Source organism: Musa acuminata, chromosome BXJ3-2 (genome assembly GCF_036884655.1).
Source record: "Musa acuminata AAA Group cultivar baxijiao chromosome BXJ3-2, Cavendish_Baxijiao_AAA, whole genome shotgun sequence".
NCBI classification, from domain to species: Eukaryota; Viridiplantae; Streptophyta; class Magnoliopsida; order Zingiberales; family Musaceae; genus Musa; species Musa acuminata.
The window spans coordinates 35,325,364-35,348,804 of record NC_088350.1 but is presented as its reverse complement, the minus strand read 5'-3'; the positions used below and the strand labels follow the sequence as shown (position 1 = coordinate 35,348,804).

The 23,441-nt window shown below is 39.7% G+C and overlaps 2 protein-coding genes and 1 long non-coding RNA gene across 3 annotated transcripts; 2 read left to right on the top strand and 1 right to left on the bottom strand.

Annotated features, from left to right (window-relative positions):
* Positions 1 to 386: 386 nt before the first annotated feature.
* LOC135631760 (uncharacterized) lies at positions 387 to 3,544 on the top strand. The gene is made up of 3 exons (XR_010494498.1): positions 387 to 652; positions 2,335 to 2,501; positions 2,591 to 3,544. It is a non-coding gene; the product is annotated as an uncharacterized LOC135631760 (long non-coding RNA).
* A 10,454-nt stretch (positions 3,545 to 13,998) lies between these two features.
* Positions 13,999 to 23,369, bottom strand: LOC135586112 (uncharacterized). Its single transcript, XM_065139629.1, has 6 exons — positions 23,219 to 23,369; positions 22,943 to 23,125; positions 20,968 to 21,060; positions 16,311 to 16,364; positions 15,832 to 15,965; positions 13,999 to 15,722 (listed from the first exon to the last, which is right to left on the bottom strand). The coding sequence occupies exons 2-6, from the start codon at positions 23,100 to 23,102 to the stop codon at positions 15,708 to 15,710; spliced, it is 456 nt and encodes a 151-aa protein (XP_064995701.1). The 5' UTR covers positions 23,103 to 23,125; positions 23,219 to 23,369; the 3' UTR covers positions 13,999 to 15,707.
* LOC103976826 (uncharacterized) lies at positions 17,676 to 20,776 on the top strand. The gene is made up of 2 exons (XM_009392152.3): positions 17,676 to 20,226; positions 20,578 to 20,776. Exons 1-2 carry the CDS (start codon positions 19,034 to 19,036, stop codon positions 20,621 to 20,623), a joined length of 1,239 nt encoding a protein of 412 aa, XP_009390427.3. The 5' UTR covers positions 17,676 to 19,033; the 3' UTR covers positions 20,624 to 20,776.
* Positions 23,370 to 23,441: the final 72 nt, after the last annotated feature.

Below are 23,441 nucleotides of genomic sequence, written 5' to 3'. Positions count from 1 at the left end.
CACTCATTTATAATATTTTTAAATAATATCTATGATGTTATATTAATATATTGAAAACACTATAAATGTCATTAAAAAATAATAACTTTTAATAATAATTATTATTCATATATCATTTCAATAGCATAGTTTTAGGCTTTATAGTTAGTCCGGATAAGATTAAAAATATATTTAAATCAAAAAATACTGTAAATAAACGATAGTTTGGATATATTTTTAAATCAGCGATACTGTTTGGATAGAAGTAAAATAAATATATTAATTTAAAATTAAAAATATGAGTAATTACTTTAAAAATCGTCGTATTTGCAATGGCAAATATGTTATTGTTTAACGTTTACAGATATAAGTATGTGAAAACAACCCAAAGAAGTGATCGAGGCGGTTGGGACGGAGAGAAGTGAGACGACGAATTGGGAGTCGAAAGGGAGATCGATGGGATCCCAAGCGGGGCGTGTAGGTCTTCGATCGTCGCAGCGTAGATCGATGGTTCTGGTAGAGAAGGCGGAGGAGGAGGAGGAGGAGGGAAGCGGGGGCCGATGGGTGTCTCCTTCAATGGCTCCTGGGACGCGGATCCAGCCAAAACCAAGATCGATGCCGGAGGGAGGTTGGACACTCTCGTGCCTTGTCGAAGCTGGGTCGGAGCGCCCAGGTTCGACCCTTTCTTCTCGATTCTTTTTTGGTTTCCTTGTGCGTTGTGGTTTCTTGATTTTTGATGCGTGGTGGTTGGTCGATTCGTTTTGGTTTCTTTGAGCGTTGTGGGGAAGGGAGATCGGGTGGATCTTGGTTTTCGGTTCGTCGCATCTTTGGCGAGGGAGAGAGATGGGGATTGGCAGCACTTCGTCGTGAAAGCTGCTGCAATCTGTGGTTTGCGCATGTTCACAGCCGCCTGGGATTTTGTACTTCTTTGGTACCTTTTCTGGGTTTAGCTCCTGGAACTCTTGGAATGCTTACGATCCGGTGTATCCGAGATCACCATGTTGCCGAATTCGTTTGTTTTGGTGATGATCATGACTTGGTACACCGTGGGTTCGAGTTTGGTTCTCTTTCGTCCCCTCTTCTCTTTTTCGGTCATCGATCGCACTTCCTATAGGTATAACCTTTTGGCCATAACATTGAAAGAACTTCGAAACTAACGATTAATTGTAGATATCTGAATTTTTGCAAGTCACCGAAAAAAGGAGAATGGAGTATTGCAGACGCAGTTAAAGAAATAGTAACAGAGAGAAAGAGAGAAAGAAAGAAATGACTGATACCATTGCTCCGTATCAATACAGATTCACTCTGTCAAACACATCATTTTCAGGTGGGCACATAAACTATATCTGGTTTGTCTTAATAGATCAAGGTGTGTTAGGTTATGAGTTTTGGTGGTATACGGAAATCAAACCTTGTCAAGAAATAAGTATGTCATGATTACATGTTTGGAATAACATGGAATGGATTAAATTAGTGTCTTAGATCTTAATTTAGATTGTTAGTGTAAATATAAGACCACAAATTCCTTTTCTCTGCACAAAGTGTGATAGGTTATGAGTTTTGGTGGTATACGGAAATCAAACCTTGTCAAGAAATCAGTATGTCATCTTTACATGTTTGGGATAATATGGAATGGATTAAATTAGTGTCTTAGATCTTAATTTAGATTGTTGGCATAAATATGAGACCAGATATTCCTTTTCTCTACACAAAGTGTGTTAGGTTATGAGTTTTTGTGGTATACGGAAATCAAACCTTGTCAAGAAATGAGTATGTCATCTTTACATTGTTTGGGATAACCTGAATTGGATTAAATTAGTGTCTTAGATCTTAATTTAGATTGTTGGGATAAATATAAGACCAGAAATTCCTTTTCTCTACACAAGTCAAATCTCTAAATTTCTTTACATTCAATTAATAAGTCCATTATTTCAGAAAATTATTGCCTTTTTTGATTGGACTGATCTATCATGGATATGATGGACCAAGAATTTCTCTTTTGGTCTACATGATCCCTCCTCCATTCGCCATGGAGAACATGCATAGCATCTGATTGAGACAGATTAAACAATTGTGGATCCTTGTCTTAGTTGCATACCACAGAATTCTCTTCTTTCCTGCTCTTAACTCGATGGCGGTGAGTAGTATCTTCATGAGGAGGGAGCTGTATTAATCTCGCAAAACAATGTGGTAATACTCCTCAATTGAGGCAAATCTATCTTTAGGATCTTGTTTGATAATATATTTGTTCTACCTGCGTATATGCAATTTCTTTAAGATGGATTCATTTGATTCCCAAAATGCAAGAGCATTTTATATGTCACTAACATTCCCTTTTCTCCACGACAAATGTAGATCTACCGAATATGTGAGGCAACTTCTGAATTTGGATTAAGGATGTTGATGGTGCCTGATAATCTGAAGCCTACAGATCCTACTTTTGGATCTCTTAATCTTGGATCTCAATGGAGGCAAATCTATCTTTAGGATCTTGTTTGAGTATAGATTTATTCTACCTACATGTATGCAATTTTATGAGATGAATTCATTTTGATTCCCAAAATGAAAGATCATGTTATATCTCACTAACTTTCCCCTTTCTCCATGACAGATGTAGATTGAACGAGGTTGTGAGGCAACTTCTGAATTTGGATCAAGGATGTTAATGGAGCCTGACGTTCTGAAGCCTGATCTGAAATCTCAAGCACAGATCCTAGTTTTGGATCTCTTTATCTTATCAGGGTACAATTCTTGAATCTTTATCTGAACTTGTTATAATCTAGAACATGACTCTGATCCAACCTGCAATGTTGCATGTAGATCCACATTTTGAAACTATAGGTGGATCGGTCCAAAATTATGTAATTCTTTAACCTACCAAGATTAAGCTAGGTTTAAGAATTTAGATTGCAGCAGGTCCTAATGCATTGATCTCCTTCCTTGCCAATCTTCCAGACTAGATTGTATCTAATTCCTTGCATGATCCATAAGCAACTCAAACAATGACATCGTTTTGGGCCTCTAGGTTGATAAAAATGTTTGTGATCTCAGGTTCATGTATAGAGAGATGATCAATAAAACTTCGTTAAGGTAGATGAAGAAGCAAGATCGCCAACTAGTGCCATTAATATATTGTGATTGACTTGTTCGATTGAGAGAATTTTACTAGTCAATGAAGAATCATTAAATCTAATTTTGTTCTTTTTAGTGTTTCCTTTTAAGGTCTACTTATCCTTTTGCACTATTAATGGTGAACCTTTAAATCTTCTTTGAACATATTCCTGACATCATAATCTCTTTTGTTTCAGGTGAAGTTATTTTAATCATAGACAAATACAAATTCTTTATAATAGTCTCACAGATTATCTCTTAAACCATCTAAGATATAAATGTACTAGTTTTTGCACACAAGTACTGTTTGCTTGGGAGATGCTTACATGCCAATTGGTATGATCTTCCATGGGCCTCTGGAACCAATCAATGAGACCTCATTTCAGGTACGTTCATGGTGCTTCTGTCAACTATGCTAAATTCATTAATAAGACTTTGCAGGCAATAGGATACATCTTTTTCGACCAATTCTTTAACTGTCATGAATACTTTCAAGGTAACAAGTAAATGATTTGTGCCGAATTTAATCCGATCTAAATTTCTAGTCTCCATCCTATTCCCCTGTCATGCAGTCTTATGGAATTTTTCCTGTTTTCTTGGTCTCCATAATTTTTTTTATTAATGTGAATTTGCTTCTAAATTTTGGTCTTAGTTGAATCCGAATCAAATCATGTTTCTCGATACTTTGGGCATCTGGTCGTATAGGTTGGAGCTAGAAAACCAGTGGCAACTATTTTCTTGAGAGCTTTGGTGTAGTTAGTTCCTTGTGGTTCTGTGGAATTATCTTAATAATTATATTGCACAATCATCATGTCCAACATATATCACTGTGGGATAGGGTTAATAATACCCTAAACGAATGAGTCCTACCAACCTTTTTCACCAATTTAAGGGGATTGCTCCTTTGCAACATACTTGAATAATTGCATACTTGAATAATTGAATAATTTTACTACTCCAAAATTCAAGACTTTGACCACATTAATTTCAGTAGCAGACTTGTCTTTTAGGGAGACCAATATGTAAGTCCTCATTTATGGTCAATTGGGCTATCCGGGTCAATTGGGAGGCCGGCCTAGGTTTTATTTTTCTTACTGAGAATAGAAAACTATCCACGGTTAAAATTTAAGATTCAGTGTGAAGAGTTTTAGGTTTCATGGTCATGTTCTTACAGCTTGTTTCACGGTGTCGCATAGCATTCATTTTTCTTGCACACACTCTCATTCTATGATTCTGCCATTTTCATTTTCTTCGGAATGTTGCAATTATTTCAGAATTGTGTGAGCATTTGAATTTTGGTCTTCGAATCTCCTAAAATTTTGATGTTATATATATATATATATATATATATATATATATATATATATATATATATATATATATATATATATATATATATATATATATATATATATATATATATATATATATATATATATATCCTTTTGATTGTGGGGGATTCATCTAAATCCAAGTTTGATTTTATATGTATATGTATATACATTCATACATACGTGTGTATTTGTATCGATTGGGATACTTCACATAAGCCATCAGATACTTACAAGTTTTTGGTTTCACAGTGTCACACACATGCATACACAAAAGCATTGAGTGCTTTGATTTTGATATCTGAAATTCCTAAAATTGTGATGTTAGTGTTAAATGTCCGTGTCACAAATGGAGTCGTCAATTTCTTATAAACTTATTTACATTTGCACATACGACTACGACTGCACAAAGAACTGAATAATTCACTCCTTTTTTATTAATAAGTAAACGAAGATAAAAAACAATGTTGTCAAACACGCTAATCTGGCAAATAATTCATTCTTTTTCTTTTTCTGACGGGTGCTTCGACACTTTGCCAATGAAGTTGCACGTGTTAGGTTTCTTTGTTCTGACGGGTGCTTCGACACTTCTGAAGGCCAGTCATTTCCCTTTCTTCTTTTCGTCCCCAGCTTCCTTTCAAATTTCCTTTTGATCCTCCAACTAGAAAATCCTTGAGGCGGTAAAAGTTATTTTTAACGACAGAAATATGCTGAGGAGAGTTTTTAAATAACTTAATTCTAGTTTTAAATAACTTATGCTGAGGAATTAAGTTATTTAGCATAACATACATATTTTACAAATATATGCTTTAATAATAATATTCATAATAATAATAATATTCATGGTTGATTCTAATGATTGTATATGAAAATAATAATAATATTCAAAATAATAATAAAGTCAAATTTATTAACCAATAAAAAAGAGTGAAAAAAAATCTCAATTAACAAAATAACTACATCTCCTCGTGATGAAAAGGTATTCTTTGTTTTGATTTAATTTACCTTTTAGAAGTGGGACCGAAAATTACTGGACAAGAAAAGCCTAAAACAAACAATTAGGTTTTCTTGTTGGACTTCAAAGCTCAGACCCTTATTTATAGTTTCAATAGGAGATAACAAGCCTGATTTTCTATGGGACTTGCCAAACTAACAAATCTCCACTTTGGCATGTCCCAACAAAATTTGCTCCATCTTCTTCATAAAAGCCCCAACCGGCAATCACTAACAATGAACACCACTGCTTAAACTTATAAACCGAAAGAGGCTTTATAAGCATATCAACTGGGTTGTCCTTTGTATAAATTTTTTTAACAAAGACTTTTCCCTCAGCAATAGTATCCCATTTGCATCCAATAATTTTCTTACCCGAAGGCAGCTTCACAAGATCCCAAGTTCTATTCCGATGGAGAGATTCAATTTCTTCATTCATCGCAATCAACCACTTAGCGAAATTATCATAAGAAACTGCATATGAGTAGGAAGTAGGCTCACCAACTTCACTTGTTTCTTATGCAACAGACAAAGCATATGCAACCAAATTTGCATATCTTTGTGGTGATCGAATATTTCTCCGTGGTCTATCCTTGGCTATCGAATATTGCTCTTCCTCTGGATCATCTGCGTCAGTAGACTCGGGACGATCTACTAGCATTTTTTGAGTAGAAGAGTTCGACTTAAAAGAATCTGAACTATAAATCTCAAGCTCCCTTCTACGCACTATCATTTGTACAACTAGTAGATTTCTCTTTGGAAGATAACATAGACAATTCATCAAAAATAAAATCTCTACTAATTACAAATTTTGGGGATTTGAGATTAGAACACCATAATCTGTATCCTTTCACCCCAGAAGCATACCCAAGAAAAATGCATTTCTTAGCTCGAAGCTCTAATTTTCTTTCATTTATATGCATGTATGGTGGACACCCAAAAATTTTTAAATCAGAATAATCAGCAATAGTACCTGACCACTTCCTCCAGAGTTTTAAAGTTAAGTGCCACAGAAGGAGCGCGGTTGATAACGTAACAGGCCATATTAATTGCCTCTGCCCAAAAGTCCTTTGTCAACCTTGCATTTGATATCATACACCTTGCTCTATCTAAGAATGTTATGTTCATACGTTTGGCCACACCATTTTGCTCTGAGGCATCATCCTAATAATGCGATACTGAACAATTCCTTCATTTTTGCAGAATTCATCAAAGTCACTTTCACAAAATTCTATGCATTATCTGTTCGAAGCCGCTTAATCTGTTTACTTGTTTGCTTCTCAATCAAAGCCTTACATTGTTTAAAGATTAGAAAAACATCATTTTTATGCTTCAGAAAATAAACCCAAACTTTCTTGGAATAATCATCAATGAACATGAGAATTGAATGAATATAGTCAAGAGTACCTTTCGTTTTGTGAACTACCGGAGAATTGAAGCGGACTCTTTTCTGCTTTCCAAAAATGTAATGTTCATAAAAATCTAATGGCCCAGTACTCTGCCCGCAAAGTAGACCCCTTTTGCTCAATGTGCTCAAACCTTTTTCGCTCATATGACCCAAACGCATATGCTATAATTTGGTAATGTCAGAATCAAACAATGATGATGACGAGACTGCAACCGAGTATTTTCCTGTCATCAGTAGCAAAAAAAATATTAATATTTTCATCATTCTCATCAGCTGCTACACTAGCTTCAGCAGGCTCAGTAGTTTTCTCAATAATTTTTTCCTTTTGCTTTAATTTATTTTTCAATTTAAAGTAATCAACTTTAATGTGCCCCATTTTATGACAATATCTGCATTTCAAATTTCTATATCTGGATTTAGATCTACTATTGTCAAATTCTCTTTTATCCATTCCACCCCTAACAACCAGACCCTCAGATTCCCTCTACTTTCCCCAGTGATATCTCTGTCTATCTGCTCCCTAGATTTTAGTGCAGATTTAATTTCTTGATACGAAATTATTTCTTTTCCATAAATTATAGTATCACGAAAATACTTAAAAGATTGGGGAAGAGAACACAAAAGTAACGATGCCTTATCCTCATCATCAATTTTTACATCTATATTCTCCAAATCCATAACCAAAGAATCAAACTTATCAAGATGCGAGAGTATAGATGTACCTTCAATCATCCGAAGCATATACAAACTCTGCTTTAAGTAGAGACGATTCTCTACTGTCCTCTTCATATACAAAGCTTTAAGCTTATCCCACATGCTCTTAGCCGTAGTCTCCGTAGCTACCTCCCATAAAACATCGTCAAAGAGATTTAGAATAATACTGGATCAAGTCTTCTTATCCATACCCGTAAGATCTTCCTTTGACGTACCATCTGAAATGTTTTCAGCTCCCTGTAGTGCCAAATCAACTCCGTCTTGAACTAGAATGGCCTCCATCTTGAGTTGCTACATGCCGAAGTTGACATTTCTATCGAATTTCTCGACAATGATCTTTGTTATTGTCATCGTTGCCAAAAGATCTCGAAATCAAGCTCTGATACCAGTTTGTTAAAGCTAATCATAAAAAATTTACCAAAGGGTAATTTTGACAACCTAATAAAGACAATAAAGCGAAAAAAATAAAAGCGACAAGAACATCAGATTTACGTGGTTCAATCAACATCCATGGACGAAAAAGGAGCAAATCACTATTATAAAAAAGGGAGTATTACAAATGCCTTAGGAAGATATTCCTAGGCCATAAAACATCAAAAATTACTAGACAAGAAAAGTCTAAAGCAAACAATTAGGTTTTCTTGTGATGCATCTGACTTCAAAGCCCAGACCCTTATTTATAGTTCCAATAGGAGATAATAAGCCTGATTTTTTCGATGTGGGACTATGAGATTTGCCAAACTAATAGACCGATATGTAAATTAAAAACATTGTTTGTAATGACAGTTGCGATAGTCAAAATCATGTCTTCTTGTCCGTTTGCTAGAAGGGTGTGGGCCATGGCGATGAGTTGGATATCAATTCTCTTATTTTGGGAAAAGAAGTGACTTACTTAAGCATCCTAATTTGGTCCTTAGATCTTTAATTGTCCATTGCCTTAAGCAGATCTTTAGTTGCCCAATGCTTTAGGCTAATTTGGAAAGCCAAAAATGATATTGTTTTAATAACAGAAGTACATGTCACTCTACAATGACGTACGGGGCCGTTTCATACACAATGAACAATAAATCAGATGTAACGACTGAAGGACATAGGAGGGAGGCACATCAAATTGCGGTGAAGTGTAGACCTGAAATTGGATGGTTCAAGCTAAACGCAGATGGAGCTTTTAATATTTGTGGAGCAATGCAATAGTCGGACGAACGAGATGCTGGCAATCGCGTAAACCCTCAATGGAGAGGAAACACCACCGTGGTGTATTGCAAATTATGTTAAAACTGTGAAGGAGATGCTGAAACTATTTAGGGATTGGAAAGTTTTACACATATTTAGAGAGGGTAATGGTAGTGCGCATTGGCTTGCGCAGTTTGCCAAGTCCACCAAATGCTGTCATGTATGGTCTGATAATTGGCATCCTGAGTTCCATGCCATTTTGAGCTCCAAGGAGCAGACTATAGTTGTAATGGCAATGTTTCTGGGTTAATATAATTCCTTTCTTTCTTTTGGTAAAAAAAAAAAAAAAACAGGTGATGCTAATTTATTTTAGAAAATAAGCAATCAATAAAAGATAAAATGATTATGAAAATAATAATAATAAAGTAAAATGCAACTATTCAACCGATAAAAAAATAGTTAATATTTGTGACAGAAAAACAAGTTCCATAAGTCATCATCATAATAATCCTAAATAACAGAATAACGTGATTTTGTTTTCATATCGAATAGAAATCTCATGCCGATGCAATATAGTTTGCTTCATGCTTAAAGCAAGATCAAGCATACTATCCTGCCAAAATGGAATATATTGAAAAACACAAGTAAAATGAGGGGGAAAAAAAATGAAGAATCTAGGATTTCCATGCCTCCCCTAATCAGGATTCGGCTCCGCCCATGGCGGGGGGCTCCTGTGACACGCCCCTGGATCCTTTTTAAACCAAGATCAATCATCGCACGAGTTATCGACTCCGAAGAAATACTTGGTTCTGACAATACCCGATGGGGATCCGTATGATGGAATCCTACCGCATCGACAGTGAAAGATGGACACGGCAACATGTAAAAGAAATACGAACCAAATAACCCTCCAAACCCATAAGCTTATCATGATGCAACAGTATTCTCGATCTCAAACCAAGTAGCTCAAATCCGATTTGGTTCTCAGAAATTTCATGCTTCGACACACGAGGGCCAAACAAAACCATCGACTCGAGCAGGATTACCAGATAAATCGCCGTCCAAGAACAGGAAAATCTCAAGAAATTCTCAGAGAGAACAAAGAAAAGGAAATAAAACATCGAAGAAACGGAAGATGACTCACCGATCCCGTCCTAGAATCTTCAGGATGATCAACCACAGGCGCAATCGGAGACGCCTGTTTCTACCCACCATAGTGTAACGGACAAACTTCTAAACAAGATGTTGGATGTAATGCTTATGTCTGTCCGTTGTCTTTTGGCATGTTCATGCCTTGTACAGCAGGTAGAGGGGCGGCCGAAGGCTAAATAGTCCCATGTTAGTTGGGTTGGTGGCCTCTTTAGGCTTGTAAATAAAGGTTGTGTCATGTGGACACGTTCGAGAGCTTTTCGGTCTGTAATGGACCATTTTACCCTTTGTTGTGCCACTGTTCAGAGCTTGTAAAGTCTGTTTGTAATTTGCATTGTCTATGAAGTGTTTTTCGGACATGTTTGCTTATGGATCCCGATTGAGGCGTTCTCTTTAACCCGTTCTATCTTTTGTTGGTCCTAAGGGACAATGGGAGGCTTCGGGGAGGCTGACCTTTGCGGACGGACGCGCGAGGGTGCCGCACGTCTTAGGCAAAACCAGCTAAGGTCGTGACATTATGGTATTAGAGCGGGGCAAGCACTCATAGAAACACTTGACATGCAAACGTGGGGGACCTAGCGGGGCTGCGTTGAGGGCAGTTAGCACACGCGCGACCGTTTGAGGGAAAACGGGCATGGAGATGTAGGGAAAAGAGTCGCTCAGAGGAGCGGGCATCTGAGATTGGCATTCAGAGGAATGGCCAACCCTTCGTGCAAGAGGCACCACAAGAACAGGCAAGCTTGGAAGAATTTGGAGCGCACAAAGGTTGGGATGGCTGAGTTTGAGCTACGGCTCAACGTTGACAACTTTACTTGATGGTGCTCAAGGCAAGCGAGGCGCTTGGCAAAGGACGAGACCATGCAAAGTGGAATGAGTTGCTCAGCGACCGAAAAAGTTGTGCAAAGCTCACAGAGGTGAGGGGAATTGCTAACTCGAAGAATTCGGTACTCATGCATGGGCTTGTATGCGGACGATGGATTGTTCGTGGCCATCCCAAGGCGGTCGAGACTCGGCGCCATGGAGCATTGAAACTTTCTCTTCGACATGCGAAGGATACGTCCGGAGGAGGCTGAAGTGTGCAACGAGTTCAGCATGTTGCTAGGCCTTGAGGGGTGCAGCGGTGGCTGTATTGACGTAGAGGCGCAATCTAGCAAGTGCGTTTGCAAGAGGCAGAACAATGCACAGTTTGTTCAGCAGATCGGAGTAGTCCAAGGGGATGGTGGTCTCCGAAACGAACAGAGATGTTGCTCCAACGGGACAGTTATCCAGGAGGGATAAGTCTCAGCTCTCCAGAGAGAGAATCATGTGAGACGGACTTCACATGTTGAGGAGGAGTACCTCACAAACAACAACTCCACGAAGCTCAATGGACCGAGCAAGCAGCGAGGAGTTGTCACATGATCTCGCTCGAGAGAATGCATGGGTGGATGCATTGCGAGATCAAGTGGGGGAGCAACCTAAAGCAACTCAAATGGAGGCACACTTGGAGTCGATATGGAGATCGGACTCAAGGGAGGGCTGACCCGTGGAATGGTGGGCGCGAGGGCCACCATCGACTCAATGCAAAAACGAGGAGCGGAGCAACTTGGGTATAACTTGGCGAAGTACCCAAGCCGCATGAAGGGAGCCAGCATAGAAGTTGGAACATGGAGCAGAGGCACAGTGCTTTCCCTAGACAGAGGTCAAGGACATGAACTCTTGCAGAGGCAGGAGTAGAATCATGCTGTTCCATGGGTCCTTCATTTTGACAGAGCGGACTCATCTTGCATGGTGCCAAAGACGAAGGGAGCTTCGGGGCACATGCACCTTATCTCGGAGGAGCATTTGATGGAGGAACTAAGGCGACTCAATTTGCGGAGGCGAAATTGAGTTCAAAAGGCCTTAGCACGGGGCAAGAGGACGCAGAGGCGGGTACTCTTGAAGAATATGCCACAGTGTTGCCATTCAAGTTGCCATGAAGGAAGCAGTGCGCAGCGGAGATTGTGCTGGTAGGGGCAGAGGCCCAGGATCCAGACAATGGTGCACAAATTACAGTGAAGTCGGTGGACTTCGGGAGCTACTAGGCGACGGACTGTCCTAGAGCGGTGCTTCATCTAGGTGTGACCCAAGAGTGGGTGGATGAAGGTCGATTGCCAAAGGAGCGAACAAAATCGAAGGTGGAGGAGACCCTGCGATGTATTGGCATAGGCCACACATGGAGGGTTCACAATTCGAGTTTATTCCACAAGGATCATAATGCAATGGAGATGTCACCAGGAGGCGACATGGTGCAGCGGATCGTGGTGGAACAGTTCGTGGCAATGCGACACACACGACATAGTCCCGGGAGGGACTAGATCATATGGAGGTATGATCGGGAGCTACTGGGAGCTCCGCTTTGGTGAACAACACGACGGCAAGAAGGGCTATGGATTCAAGGAGTGAAGGCCATGGTACCGCAGAGGCGGGTCTTCCGGGCGTGCACCGAATTTTGCATCGGATGAAAACCTTGGTCATCAGCATATGGGGGCTGGGTTCCACCAAGGGAAAAGTTCGAATGCAAGGACCAGTGAGTCCCATGAGAGGGACTTGATCATGCAGAGGTATGATCGAAGCAGCTGGAGAGTTGGACTGCTCCAGAGCTCATATTCGCTTAAGGGAGCCCGACAAGTCAGAGGACAAGGTCGAGTAAGCGAACGTTGCTACCAAGGAAGCTAAGGAGAACAGAATCGGGGCAAACCCTACAATGTGATGGCAGAGGCCATGCATGGGAGTTGCAGTCTGTCTTTCCATCGACCAAACGGACTGCTTGGAAGAACACAGTGGTGTTGAAGCAGGGGGTCGAAAGGGGCAAGGAAGCGACGACGAGTCCAGAGGGACTTAGCTACCCAAAATCAAGCATCAGTTAGAATGGAGGTGGACTCAGAGGAGTGCCACGGAGACATCTCTACTGATTGTGAAGGAAAGGGATACAGAGGCGAGGCGACGGATAGTAGGGCCATGGGCATGGCAGCGCCATGGTACCGCAGAGGCGGGACTTCCGTGCAAGTCATTGATCCCTTGCTCTCACGGAGGGAGAGCGCTTGGTCGTGAAAGGGGCCGAGGAGGTGGAGCATGCAGAGGCAATCTCCAAGTACCGAGACAAGGCTGAAGGGCAGAGGCCAAGAAACTTCGTAAGACCGGTGTCAATAAGTTTCTCATCAAGATAGCCGTAAGTGAAGGACTTCGGGTCATGCAAGAGTGCACGACCAAGGAACGAAGCAGGCAATACGTGGTGCTGTACCTTTGCTACTCAGTGGAGTAGGCGGTAGGGTTGATGGAGAAGACGGTACAATCCCAGAGGCGACCTCACCTATCAGAGAATTACTCCAAGTTGGGGGTGAAAACTTCCTGCATTCCAGAAGTTCAATGGCATTGAGAAGGTGAATCACAGTAACTAACTCAACGCAAGGAGTGCAAACACTTCAAGTGCTTCAGAAGTGTGAGCAAAGAGCAGGCGAAGGCCAGTAACCAGCTCGATGCATGAAGTACAACCTCGAGGAGGCGGGCGAAGTCAAGTAACTTTTGCCTTCTCAACTCTTAAGAGAATGGGCGAAACCGAGTACCCCAATTCTCTTATCTATCCAGCAGAGGAGCGCTGCACAAGTTCAAAGACCCTTCGAAGATAATGGAAGACAATAGTTGTCAAATCCTCACCAACGGTGATCAGTGCTACTGAGAGTAGATTGTCCGCCTCATTTCCCAACGAAATGCCAATCGAAAGCGGAAGTGATGCGAACCTACTTGGATGTGACAACTAAGTGAAAGAAGAGTCAATGAGCAGATTTTGTGGAGGAAGGACCCAAAACTTCAGAAGTTTGCGAGGCGATGCTCGTTAAAGCTCCAACAAGCATCCACCTAGTTCAAGCAGCATGTGGAAATTTTGAGAGACTGGCGCACTAAGGATGGTCTTTTCCTTCATTTGGTGGATCCGCAAGAATCAACGAGGATCAATACAACTCAGCCAACCCCACACTAGAGTCAGAGTCATTGGCGAGTTGAAGCAGCATGGCGGATCAAAGGTTCGACTACTCAGAAATAGCAGCGGAGAGCAGCTGGGAGCCAGGAGGCGCATTGCAGCTGGAGCGGAAGATTGAAGACTCAGCAAAGGCGAAGAGTTGCAGTGTTCACAAAGGCTTCGACGAGGACGTCGAAAGGATAAGTGGGGGAGAATGTAACGGACAAACTTCTAAACAAGATGTTGGATGTAATGCTTATGTCTGTCCGTTGTCTTTTGGCATGTTCATGCCTTGTACAGCAGGTAGAGGGGCAACCGAAGGCTAAATAGTCCCATGTTAGTTGGGTTGGTGGCTTCTTTAGGCTTGTAAATAAAGGTTATGTCATGTGGACACGTTCGAGAACTTTTCGGTCTGTAATGGACCAATTTACCCTTTGTTGTGCCACTGTTCAGAGCTTGTAAAGTCTGTTTGTGATTTGCATTGTCTATGAAGTGTTTTTCGGACATGTTTGCTTGTGGATCCCGATTGAGGCGTTCTCTTTAACCCGTTCTCTCTTTTGTTGGTCCTAAGGGACAATGGGAGGCTTCGGGGAGGCTGACCTTTGCGGACGGACGCGCGAGGGTGCCGCACGCCTTAGGCAAAACCAGCTAAGGTCGTGACAATAGTGCCACCGCCTCCTAATCGCTTCCCTTGCTAAATACCAGAACTCATGTGGAAGACTCCAAGAAAAGCTCCGATTCCCGCCAAAGCGCCTCCGCACCGGCATATAAAGGGCATACGGAGTCACGTGTTCACCCGTGCGATTACCGCCCATGCGTCAGGTAAAGTACAGCCCAAAAGTCCGAGAGCGGCAGCAAATCACCGAAAATTCTGTTCGTCTTACTCTCACACGAGGTGACCAGAACCTCAGACGTCGGTGGCGCTCCCACTCGGCCAGGTCATCTGGACATTCGAGGTTAACTTACCGCTTGTCGTGGATTAAGCTGACCACCCAACTAACGCCTTGTTGTGAGAGAAGGCAACCGTTCCACAAGCGGGTCCCACATGGAATCATGCGTCGATTCCAACCACCGCACTGACAGGGCATGACGCCACATAGAGCGAGTGAGCATTCTCCAGCCGTTAATTTTATGATTCTCATCTTTGATCAAAATCCACGGCTAGATATAACTGTATTGCTACCTTCGATTTCCCCGAGTAAAAGACTTCGTTGTCTTTTCATATACATGTATATAAAAAAATAATATAGACAACAACCATTCTTTTGTTGTCTTTTTATATATATAGATGTATACCTCTGATTTCGTTGGCTTCTTATATATTTTTTTATTATGCTTGTAGTCATCACATAAAAATAAAAAAAGAACTATTATTGAAAACTTACTTTTGGAAGTAACTGAAATCCCACCCGTGGGATTTCAGTTCAAAATTTTTGACCGACTAAAGATATATTTATTTAAATAAATTATTATTTATTGTACGTATTGTACAATTATCTTATTAATATATTATTTTTTACATAGACCATTCTACGTGGTCTCTCAAGGGCCCATATGCACGGGCCCCCACCGCAACAGACCTGCGAGAGCCTAAATCACAGCCGATCCACATCACCCCTTTAATGTTTTCCGGGTCGGTCAACCCTGAATGGGGGGGTATCAGATGTGCAATCATGATCATTAAGGTCTCGCACCTCTTGGAGAGGAAAACTCGTGCGGAAGCTCGATGGGCTCTGCTCAGATCCATGCATGGTCTCCAAATATTGAAGACGAGTCCAATAACTTCGAGTCAAACAAGAAACACATGTTAGCGAGGAAAACTTACCGGATCAGTCTTCGTCATCCTTCAACGAAAGAGTCTGTGCTTTTTGCTTCAGTGAAATAAGGCCTGCGGAGTAAGGAAAGGCCGCAACAATTCAGCACCGGAGAAAGGAGCACAACAACGCAATGAAACAGCAGCCATGATCGGAGAAGGGAGTCCCGGCCGAGTTGAATACCTCCATAGCATGTTCATTCGGACTTGGATCCTGCTTCGAGATGCACGCAGGAGACTTGATCGACTCCTTTGAGATTCGTTCGAGAACTTGTGGATGCCAGATCTTTAACTCAACATATTGGAGTGGAGGCAAACCTTTCAACATCAGATATCTACAATAACCATTAGATGATACAAAAATTACAAGTAAAAAACACATTCCCTGTCAAGGAGTATAAGCTAAAAAACTTGCAGAGGCAAATATAAAAATCTTCAAGTATAAATTCTTTAATTTCATGATGCTATATTTTCTTAATACACAAAGTTTTTGGGGAACAAACCAAGATAATGAAATTAAGTTACCAATTGGGAGCATTCTAATCTAATTCAGTGAGGAGCATGTATAATTTTCACATGGAAACTTACTGCGTAAGGAGTAGTACTCTTTTGCCATCGTATTTCTATGAAAGAACTTGTTAAACCTGTGTCTCAAAAACTTACATGCACATTGATCACTGCAGCTGCAGCTACCACGGTGAATGAAGCATATAAAACCTGAAAGTTTAAATGGTATTAGGAACATGCAAAATTCATGTGGAAACTCAACAGGATAAGTTCAATGCTTTTGATAAGTGTCTGAACAATGATTGTATGTCTCACAACTTATTCACTTTTCTACAATATATACAGAAAAAGAAGAATCAAAGTAATCAGAGACACAAAGCATAGAGTGGCAAAACTCTCAAGATAATGAAAATGGACATGATAGCAAGAAATATCAAACACACAAGCTCGTGGTTAGCCAAATTGTTCCAAGGTTTTCTTTTCTGTCGAAGTCAAGTTGTTGCATGTGACCTTCAATGTATCCTTTCTCTTGCTAATCAAAAGACTAATTTCCATCAACCTCAGACGAATCACGTATATTAACGTACCTGTTTCTCTAGCAAATCTAGACTGTTACAAGTAAGATGCTTATGTCAACTTTTTTTTTTGTTATGAACCTGTCTTATGGGATTTCACCAATATTCAACCTAGTAAGTTTCCATAAATATACCCCTGGTTTATGAATTTTTTTATTGTCTCTTCCATACTAAGTCTAATCAACATATCATATCTGTAAAATGATTCATTATGATTTTGCATTTTTCTAAGTTTCTCTGCATTCAATCTCCTTTAGATGGTACTTGGAACAACATATTATCTTCTGGAGGCTATCGATTCATTTGTAGGGTGAACAATTCTGTCTTCTTTTGTCTGTGTATTCTATTATCACACATGTGACAGAATACGACCATGATCATCTGTGCACATGCCTCAACAACCAAAATAGTGGTCCTCCTCTACTTTCGGCACCAAAGGAAAGACCATTCGATGAGGCCAAAGAATCTAGCTACCTGCAAACTCAATTCACACCCTCCTTGGTACCTGATCTCCTCCTTCAAATGATCATGAATCATGTCATGCATCTGCGCAAGCAATCAAGCTCTTGGTTATATAGGATAAAAGTTGATAGGATTTAAATCTACTATAATATATATTTTTTGTTGTTTCCATCAACACAACTTCCCAAAACCCCAGGCTATAGAAAGATCAAATAGTCCTCGATCATGATGGATATATTTTTTGGTCTACCAAAGCCTCTAGAAGCTAGCAATTAGACCATAGTTATGCCTAAAATCATCAGATTGTGGTGACAAAGTGTGTTATGATGGCTTGGTCCAACCTCAACCCCACCACCATCCCTAGTATGCAAGGGGACCAGACTCTTATGGGCAAGTAGTAAGAGAAGCCTGTGCTTAATGAGAATTTAAAGGCATAGAAGCCATGCATGCACCCAATGAATGAGAAGCTAAGATGGGGGGTAAAAGGGAATTGAATGGCTGGTTTGAGTTAGGCTATGCTTGAAGCTGCCAAAACAGCACCTTCACCTTGCCCTCTTGCATGTTGCCATGTGCCACCTTCTGACTGATACCTTCTGACTGATTCGGAGGCACGTGGGGCCAACACTTGGGACCACAACAGCAGCAAATGTAGGACCACCCACCCATACCAAGGGAGACAAAAGACTCAAGTGTGTTAGTGTTGCCTTAAATGCCTAACAATTACAACCATTCATTTGCTTGATGGTTCACATGTTGTGGTATTCCAGTGTGCATTGGTTGTCAAACTTATGACAAGGGACCACCTTTTTGGCTCATGTTTTGTTGACAAGGCCGATCTCAATCAGGTAACCTAACATCACACAATTGAGTTAATGCCTGTAGTGACACTAAATATATTTCAATAGATGATGCCACATATGAATCCTACATGAATTTATAAGAGACTTACTGCACCCATATCATATGCCAAACAATTTATGGTATCACCAGCAAAATGAAAGAATTCCTCTTTTTGATCTATACAAGGAAAATGACAAATATATATATATATATATATATATATATATATATATATATCAATTTTCCATGAATTTCCCATTTTTCACAATGAAGCATGGCGGCCCATAAAGTTGGTAAGAACAAAGAAAGTTGTAAGAAAAAATGACATCATTTAAATTTTCTCTCCATGAACTGACTGATCAATGTAAAATAATCATGGAAACTAACTCATAATAAGGACTATCACAATGATAACATGTACTGTAAGTTCAAATAGAACCATGCACAACTGTCATTTGAGTTTAAACATATATGATTTTTTTGCTTTGATCGACAATGAGAATAAACTAATGGCCATTATGCTTTTCATATAGCAGTCATTAGCTTATTTCTGCTTTGTATACATAGTTATCTTTGTATACATATTTATATGTGTATAGGTACAAATACAAAATGGCTGCCATCATAGAAACAGCGGTTGTTACATTAAGCAATCATAAAAACTAAGTGCACCTGTTCTAATTGATATAAACTTCACTATTTTCTTATGTGGGTCAGCTGCTAAGAACTTTCAAAAAGCTAATGATCGCACTCTCACTACCAATACCAAAGAGACCAAAACAAGGATTCTTAACCTCATCAAACATGGAAAAGTATAAGAAATCCTAGAATGATTTCTATTATTTATAGCAATACATCAGGACATGTAACCTGCTCTGTACTGTACGCCTCTGACCCAGGAAAGTGCCATGATGGTTCGCTAGTTTCACCTTAGCAGAGCCGAGACCTACAGATGTGACCCACACTCCTTACATTTTAAGAATCCTGGAGAGAGTGAGAGAGATGGGAAGGAACTCCAATTCCAAGCATAGCAACAGGATCATGGTGGTGGAAGAGCCCATTTTACAACATCCTCAACTCTCTGGTGCCTACATCCGTAGTCTTGTCAAGCAGTTAAGGTCTTCAACAAACAAAGATCCCATGAAATCAAAGTCTAGAGATGGAGCAAGTGCAGGTAAATTTTCCCAACACTCTGCTAATGATAGCGAAAGTCTTGGTGAAACTCAACAACAACAATCACCACGTCCAATGAAACCTTTGCTACCGAAGAAACAAGTGAGAAGAAGACTCCATACGAGTAAGCCTTATCAAGAAAGATTACTTAATATGGCAGAGGCTCGGAGAGAGATTGTAACTGCACTTAGACTTCATCGAGCTACCATGAAACAAGCAGAAGAGCAAGAACAACTGCAGCAACATGAGCGACAACAGAAAAATCAACCACCTTCTCCAACCCTGGAACTATCCCCAGCAGTGTTACAAGATCTAAAGCAGGAGCTGAATGATTGTAGGAGCAACTCTAGAAGGTATCCACCTAACAACACCTTTCCTAACTATGCTGAGAGCACCAATTTGTCACCCCTTGCTTATTCTTATTTCTCTTGGATTTATCCACCAATTACACCACTGTCTGTCTCCGATAACCTCAACATCCCTTTCCCTGACCAATCATTAGGCTTAAATCTCAACTTTCAAAACTTCAACAACAATGACAATTTGTTTTGCAACAACCTCGACATGAAATCACCCATCCAGCCATCATCACTACCAACTCCGTCTTGTTCAAATTATCTTACCAGTATCATGTCAAACACCAAAGTACCATTTATCTCTAAGGCATACTGTCAGGCCTCTGGGGTTGCATTGGACCCAACCTCAGCATCATTGCATCCAAGGATGGATGATGATGAGATCGCAGAGATCCGTTCGATCGGAGAACAACATAACATGGAGTGGAATGACATGATGAATTTGATGACATCAGCATGGTGGAGTATGTTCCTCAAAAACATGGAGGGTGACCTATGTGAGAGCGAAGAAGTAGCTGACGAGGGGTTTCATATGTTTGATGAGGTTTTTAATTTGCCATATTGGTTGCATAGTGAAGGGGATGCTCCGCAGTCTTGCCTCTTCCAACAACATATGAATAGCTACTACAATGAAGAGGACTACTTGTATGATGCTGCCTTGCCATGGTAATAGAAAATTTTCAACTTGGAGATTTATAATTTTATATACATAATTTCTTAGGCCTTTATTGATTGCAGTTTAGCATATCAGTACCATCGTTTTTACATTGTTTGGTTGTCCTTGAATATTAAGATCTTGCTAATTTTGCTAAACATTAAATTCTCAACAGCATGCTTTTTGTTAAGACACAAAGTTTCAGCTACACAAGAAAACAGGTTTCATATGACCTAAGCATGACAGTATTTTGAATATAATCTGGCTTGTGTACTTTCATCATCTGAAGTTCTTGTTACATCATTTACTGTTTTATACTGGAGCTGACTTATTCCAAAATTTATTTTTATCCCTTCCTGCAGCTTTGACATTGGAGAAATTTATGGTCAGGATGGAGATCGGGTTTAGGATTCAGGATTCAGCATTCAGCGAGACTTATCATTTTTAATAAAGAATAATTCATCATAAATATAATATTCTTCTCTTCCATCTTTTGTATTCCAATAAAAAGCATGCCAAAATGTAATGGCGAAAGGGAAAATTAAATACTTTGACTTGTCAGGTAGTTCATTGCAAGCAAATGATCAAAATAAAGGCTAGACACATGTTGGAATGCCCAGATGTAGATCCAACTGACCACTTGTAAGTTATTGAGAGCAGCAGAAAATAAGAGAATTCAATTAATGAGATAGATCACCAAAATATTGCAGTCACCCAATCAAAGGAAAATTTTCAGTCGAGATTACCCATACCTTTTTCCCATGGATCAGAACTCAAAGCCTTAAGAATGCATTGAGACTGATGAGTCACTCGAGACTTGCTGCTTTGCTTAGCTCCATGGATTACTAAGATTGAGATTGAGATTCAGGTGGTCAATAGGAAAGCTATTGACCTAAGAATTTATCCAATAAAAGTTGCTAAGACTTAAGATTAAATAAGTTCCAGACAGATTCATTCAGTTGCCAAGTTTATGAGGCTCTTAACAATACCACAAGCAATTGTATACAATTCAAATAATCTAGAAACTTTGAATACTTCAACAAAGTTTTTTTTCATTCAAAAACAAACGTTGACTTCATCGCCTACCAGAATGTGCATTTTTGATGTCATAAAATATGAAATATTTAAATGATCAATAAACATTAGGAGAAGCACAAGTAATAATAGGACGGTCTTCTAGATAATTATGAAGTTTAGAAATTAATGAATTTCTACCTAATAATTCTTGTTCTCTCTTCCCTAGAGGTCGTAGAAATAATGAGAGAGAGTCCTTGGATCATGATGATGATGTTAGATGCTTTTGAAATTTAGGTTCCATTTCAATTCTCTCCCAAGCAATCTTTCCTCGAAAGGCATCCTAATATAGAGTTCTTTGATTCATTTCTAGTAGGAAGACCTTTTTTAAATCTGATAAGATATTTGAGTAACTCATGCTGAGTCAAACTTTTCTACCCTCTTCAAGTCTCCGGTATGAACTCTACTCTCATGGGAGCCTTTCTGCACTAAACAGCATACAGAAGAACAAAAGTAAACATTTTAAGGTCTTGTTTCAGAATCATGGCATCATTTGCCCACTGAAGTATCTCCCAAGTCTAGTATATTCATGGGTCTCTTTTTCTTCATGGCTGTGTTTTGTAAAACAAATAACTAATTTAATAATCTAGCAATGATAGATCCGCAAGTTCTGTTCATGATCCCAAACTACATAAAGACCTGCAGAAAAGGTCACGAAACTGACCAAAAAACCCATTACTACCACAAACTCTTTTGATTTCCCACTTCTCTTCCTTTGGAGCTTTTCAAAAGGCATCTTACATCATATTTGAGACAAAAAAAATGCTCCACAACTCTCTCTCTCTCTCTCTCTCTCTCTCTCTCTCTCTCTCTCTCTTATGAACAGACATGAATAAGAATAATTTAAATCTGCAGCAAATTTCAGAGGTCGCAACAGCAGATAAGATTATGAGAGGCATTACAGTTGCAAGGAGTAATTCTGCTCCTCCTAAACATCAACAACAAGCTAACCTAAGCTCTTGCAATTTTCTAGACCATCATCACCTGAAACTATTTTCATTGTTCAGACTAAAATCACCAAGACCGAGTTGCCAGGAATTATGGGTAACACCACTACTTCCCAAGAATCATGGATAGACCATATGACTTTGAACAGGATTATTAGTTCATACATTTGTCTCCCTCTTCTCCTGTGTAATTAACCTTTCCGCAGATGAGTGAGTGTTAAAAAGTATACTATACAAGCCAAACAATCATACGCATGTATCGATTCATACAATTCAATATTTTTCCAAATATTGTATCCAAAATAATTTCTGTGCATTCACATACCATATTTTAACAATAGCAGAATTTGCATCTATATGCCTACTGGCAATATGTCCAGATGTCGTGTCTCAAAATAACTACAAAAAAAACAAAAATAGAGTGCTTGAGGTACTCTTTTAATGGAAAAGTATTCATTAATTAACCAGATGCTTCACATCAACTAATACAGTCAAAAGATCAAACACGTTGTAAGCACATCAGCAATACAAAATCGTAAGTGTGTTATTGCTAGGCCGTCGTCATTTTGATGCTACTGAAATGCTATTGCTACAACAAAACATGATGGGCAACAGCAAGATCTAAAAGCATCGAACACGGAATGTTGCATTTCAAAGGAAAGCAACTCAGAACATAACACAATAAACAGTTGGGTAAATGGAAAACCTAAGATGGTTGGGATGAGCTCACTTCTCCATAGACCTGTTCCCACCAATCCCTTCATCACCATTCCAGAAAGGAGGTGGCGCAGACAAATGAGGATCACCCACCAATCCCCTAAAAGGAACACTGCCTCTTGCAACTGCATCCCAATGCTCAACTTCATATCTTCCCCTTGCGTGAAGATGCCTGTAAGACAAACACGAAAAGTAACTCATTAAATGTAGTGGTACCAACTACTGAGCATTACAGATCAAAGCATGTGAATGCCATCAAACCCACATCTCTCTCTCTCTCTCTCTCTCACTGGATCAGAATGATACGAAGGCCAGTCATCCCTGACAGTATTGATTGACCCTGAGGCGGCGATCACTGCCCAAGAATATGCCAAACCACTATATCTGCAAGCTATTAGTAGCCATTCATTATTAGAATGATAGGTGGTCCAAATGATCTACAGCTGCAGTAAGAACAAAACCAAAAATACAAATAAATACAACAACTG

Coding starts and splice junctions, on each gene's coding strand:
- LOC103976826 (XM_009392152.3), top strand. CDS start 19,034: ATGGGAAGGAACTCCAATTCCAAGCATAGCAACAGGATCATGGTGGTG. Junction 20,227..20,577: donor TATGATGCTGCCTTGCCATG/GTAATAGAAAAT, acceptor CCCTTCCTGCAG/CTTTGACATTGGAGAAATTT.
- LOC135586112 (XM_065139629.1), bottom strand. CDS start 23,102: ATGAAGTTGAGCATTGGGATGCAGTTGCAAGAGGCAGTGTTCCTTTTA. Junction 21,061..22,942: donor GCTCATCCCAACCATCTTAG/GTTTTCCATTTA, acceptor TCTCAATCTTAG/TAATCCATGGAGCTAAGCAA. Junction 15,966..16,310: donor CTGCAGTGATCAATGTGCAT/GTAAGTTTTTGA, acceptor TGATGTTGAAAG/GTTTGCCTCCACTCCAATAT.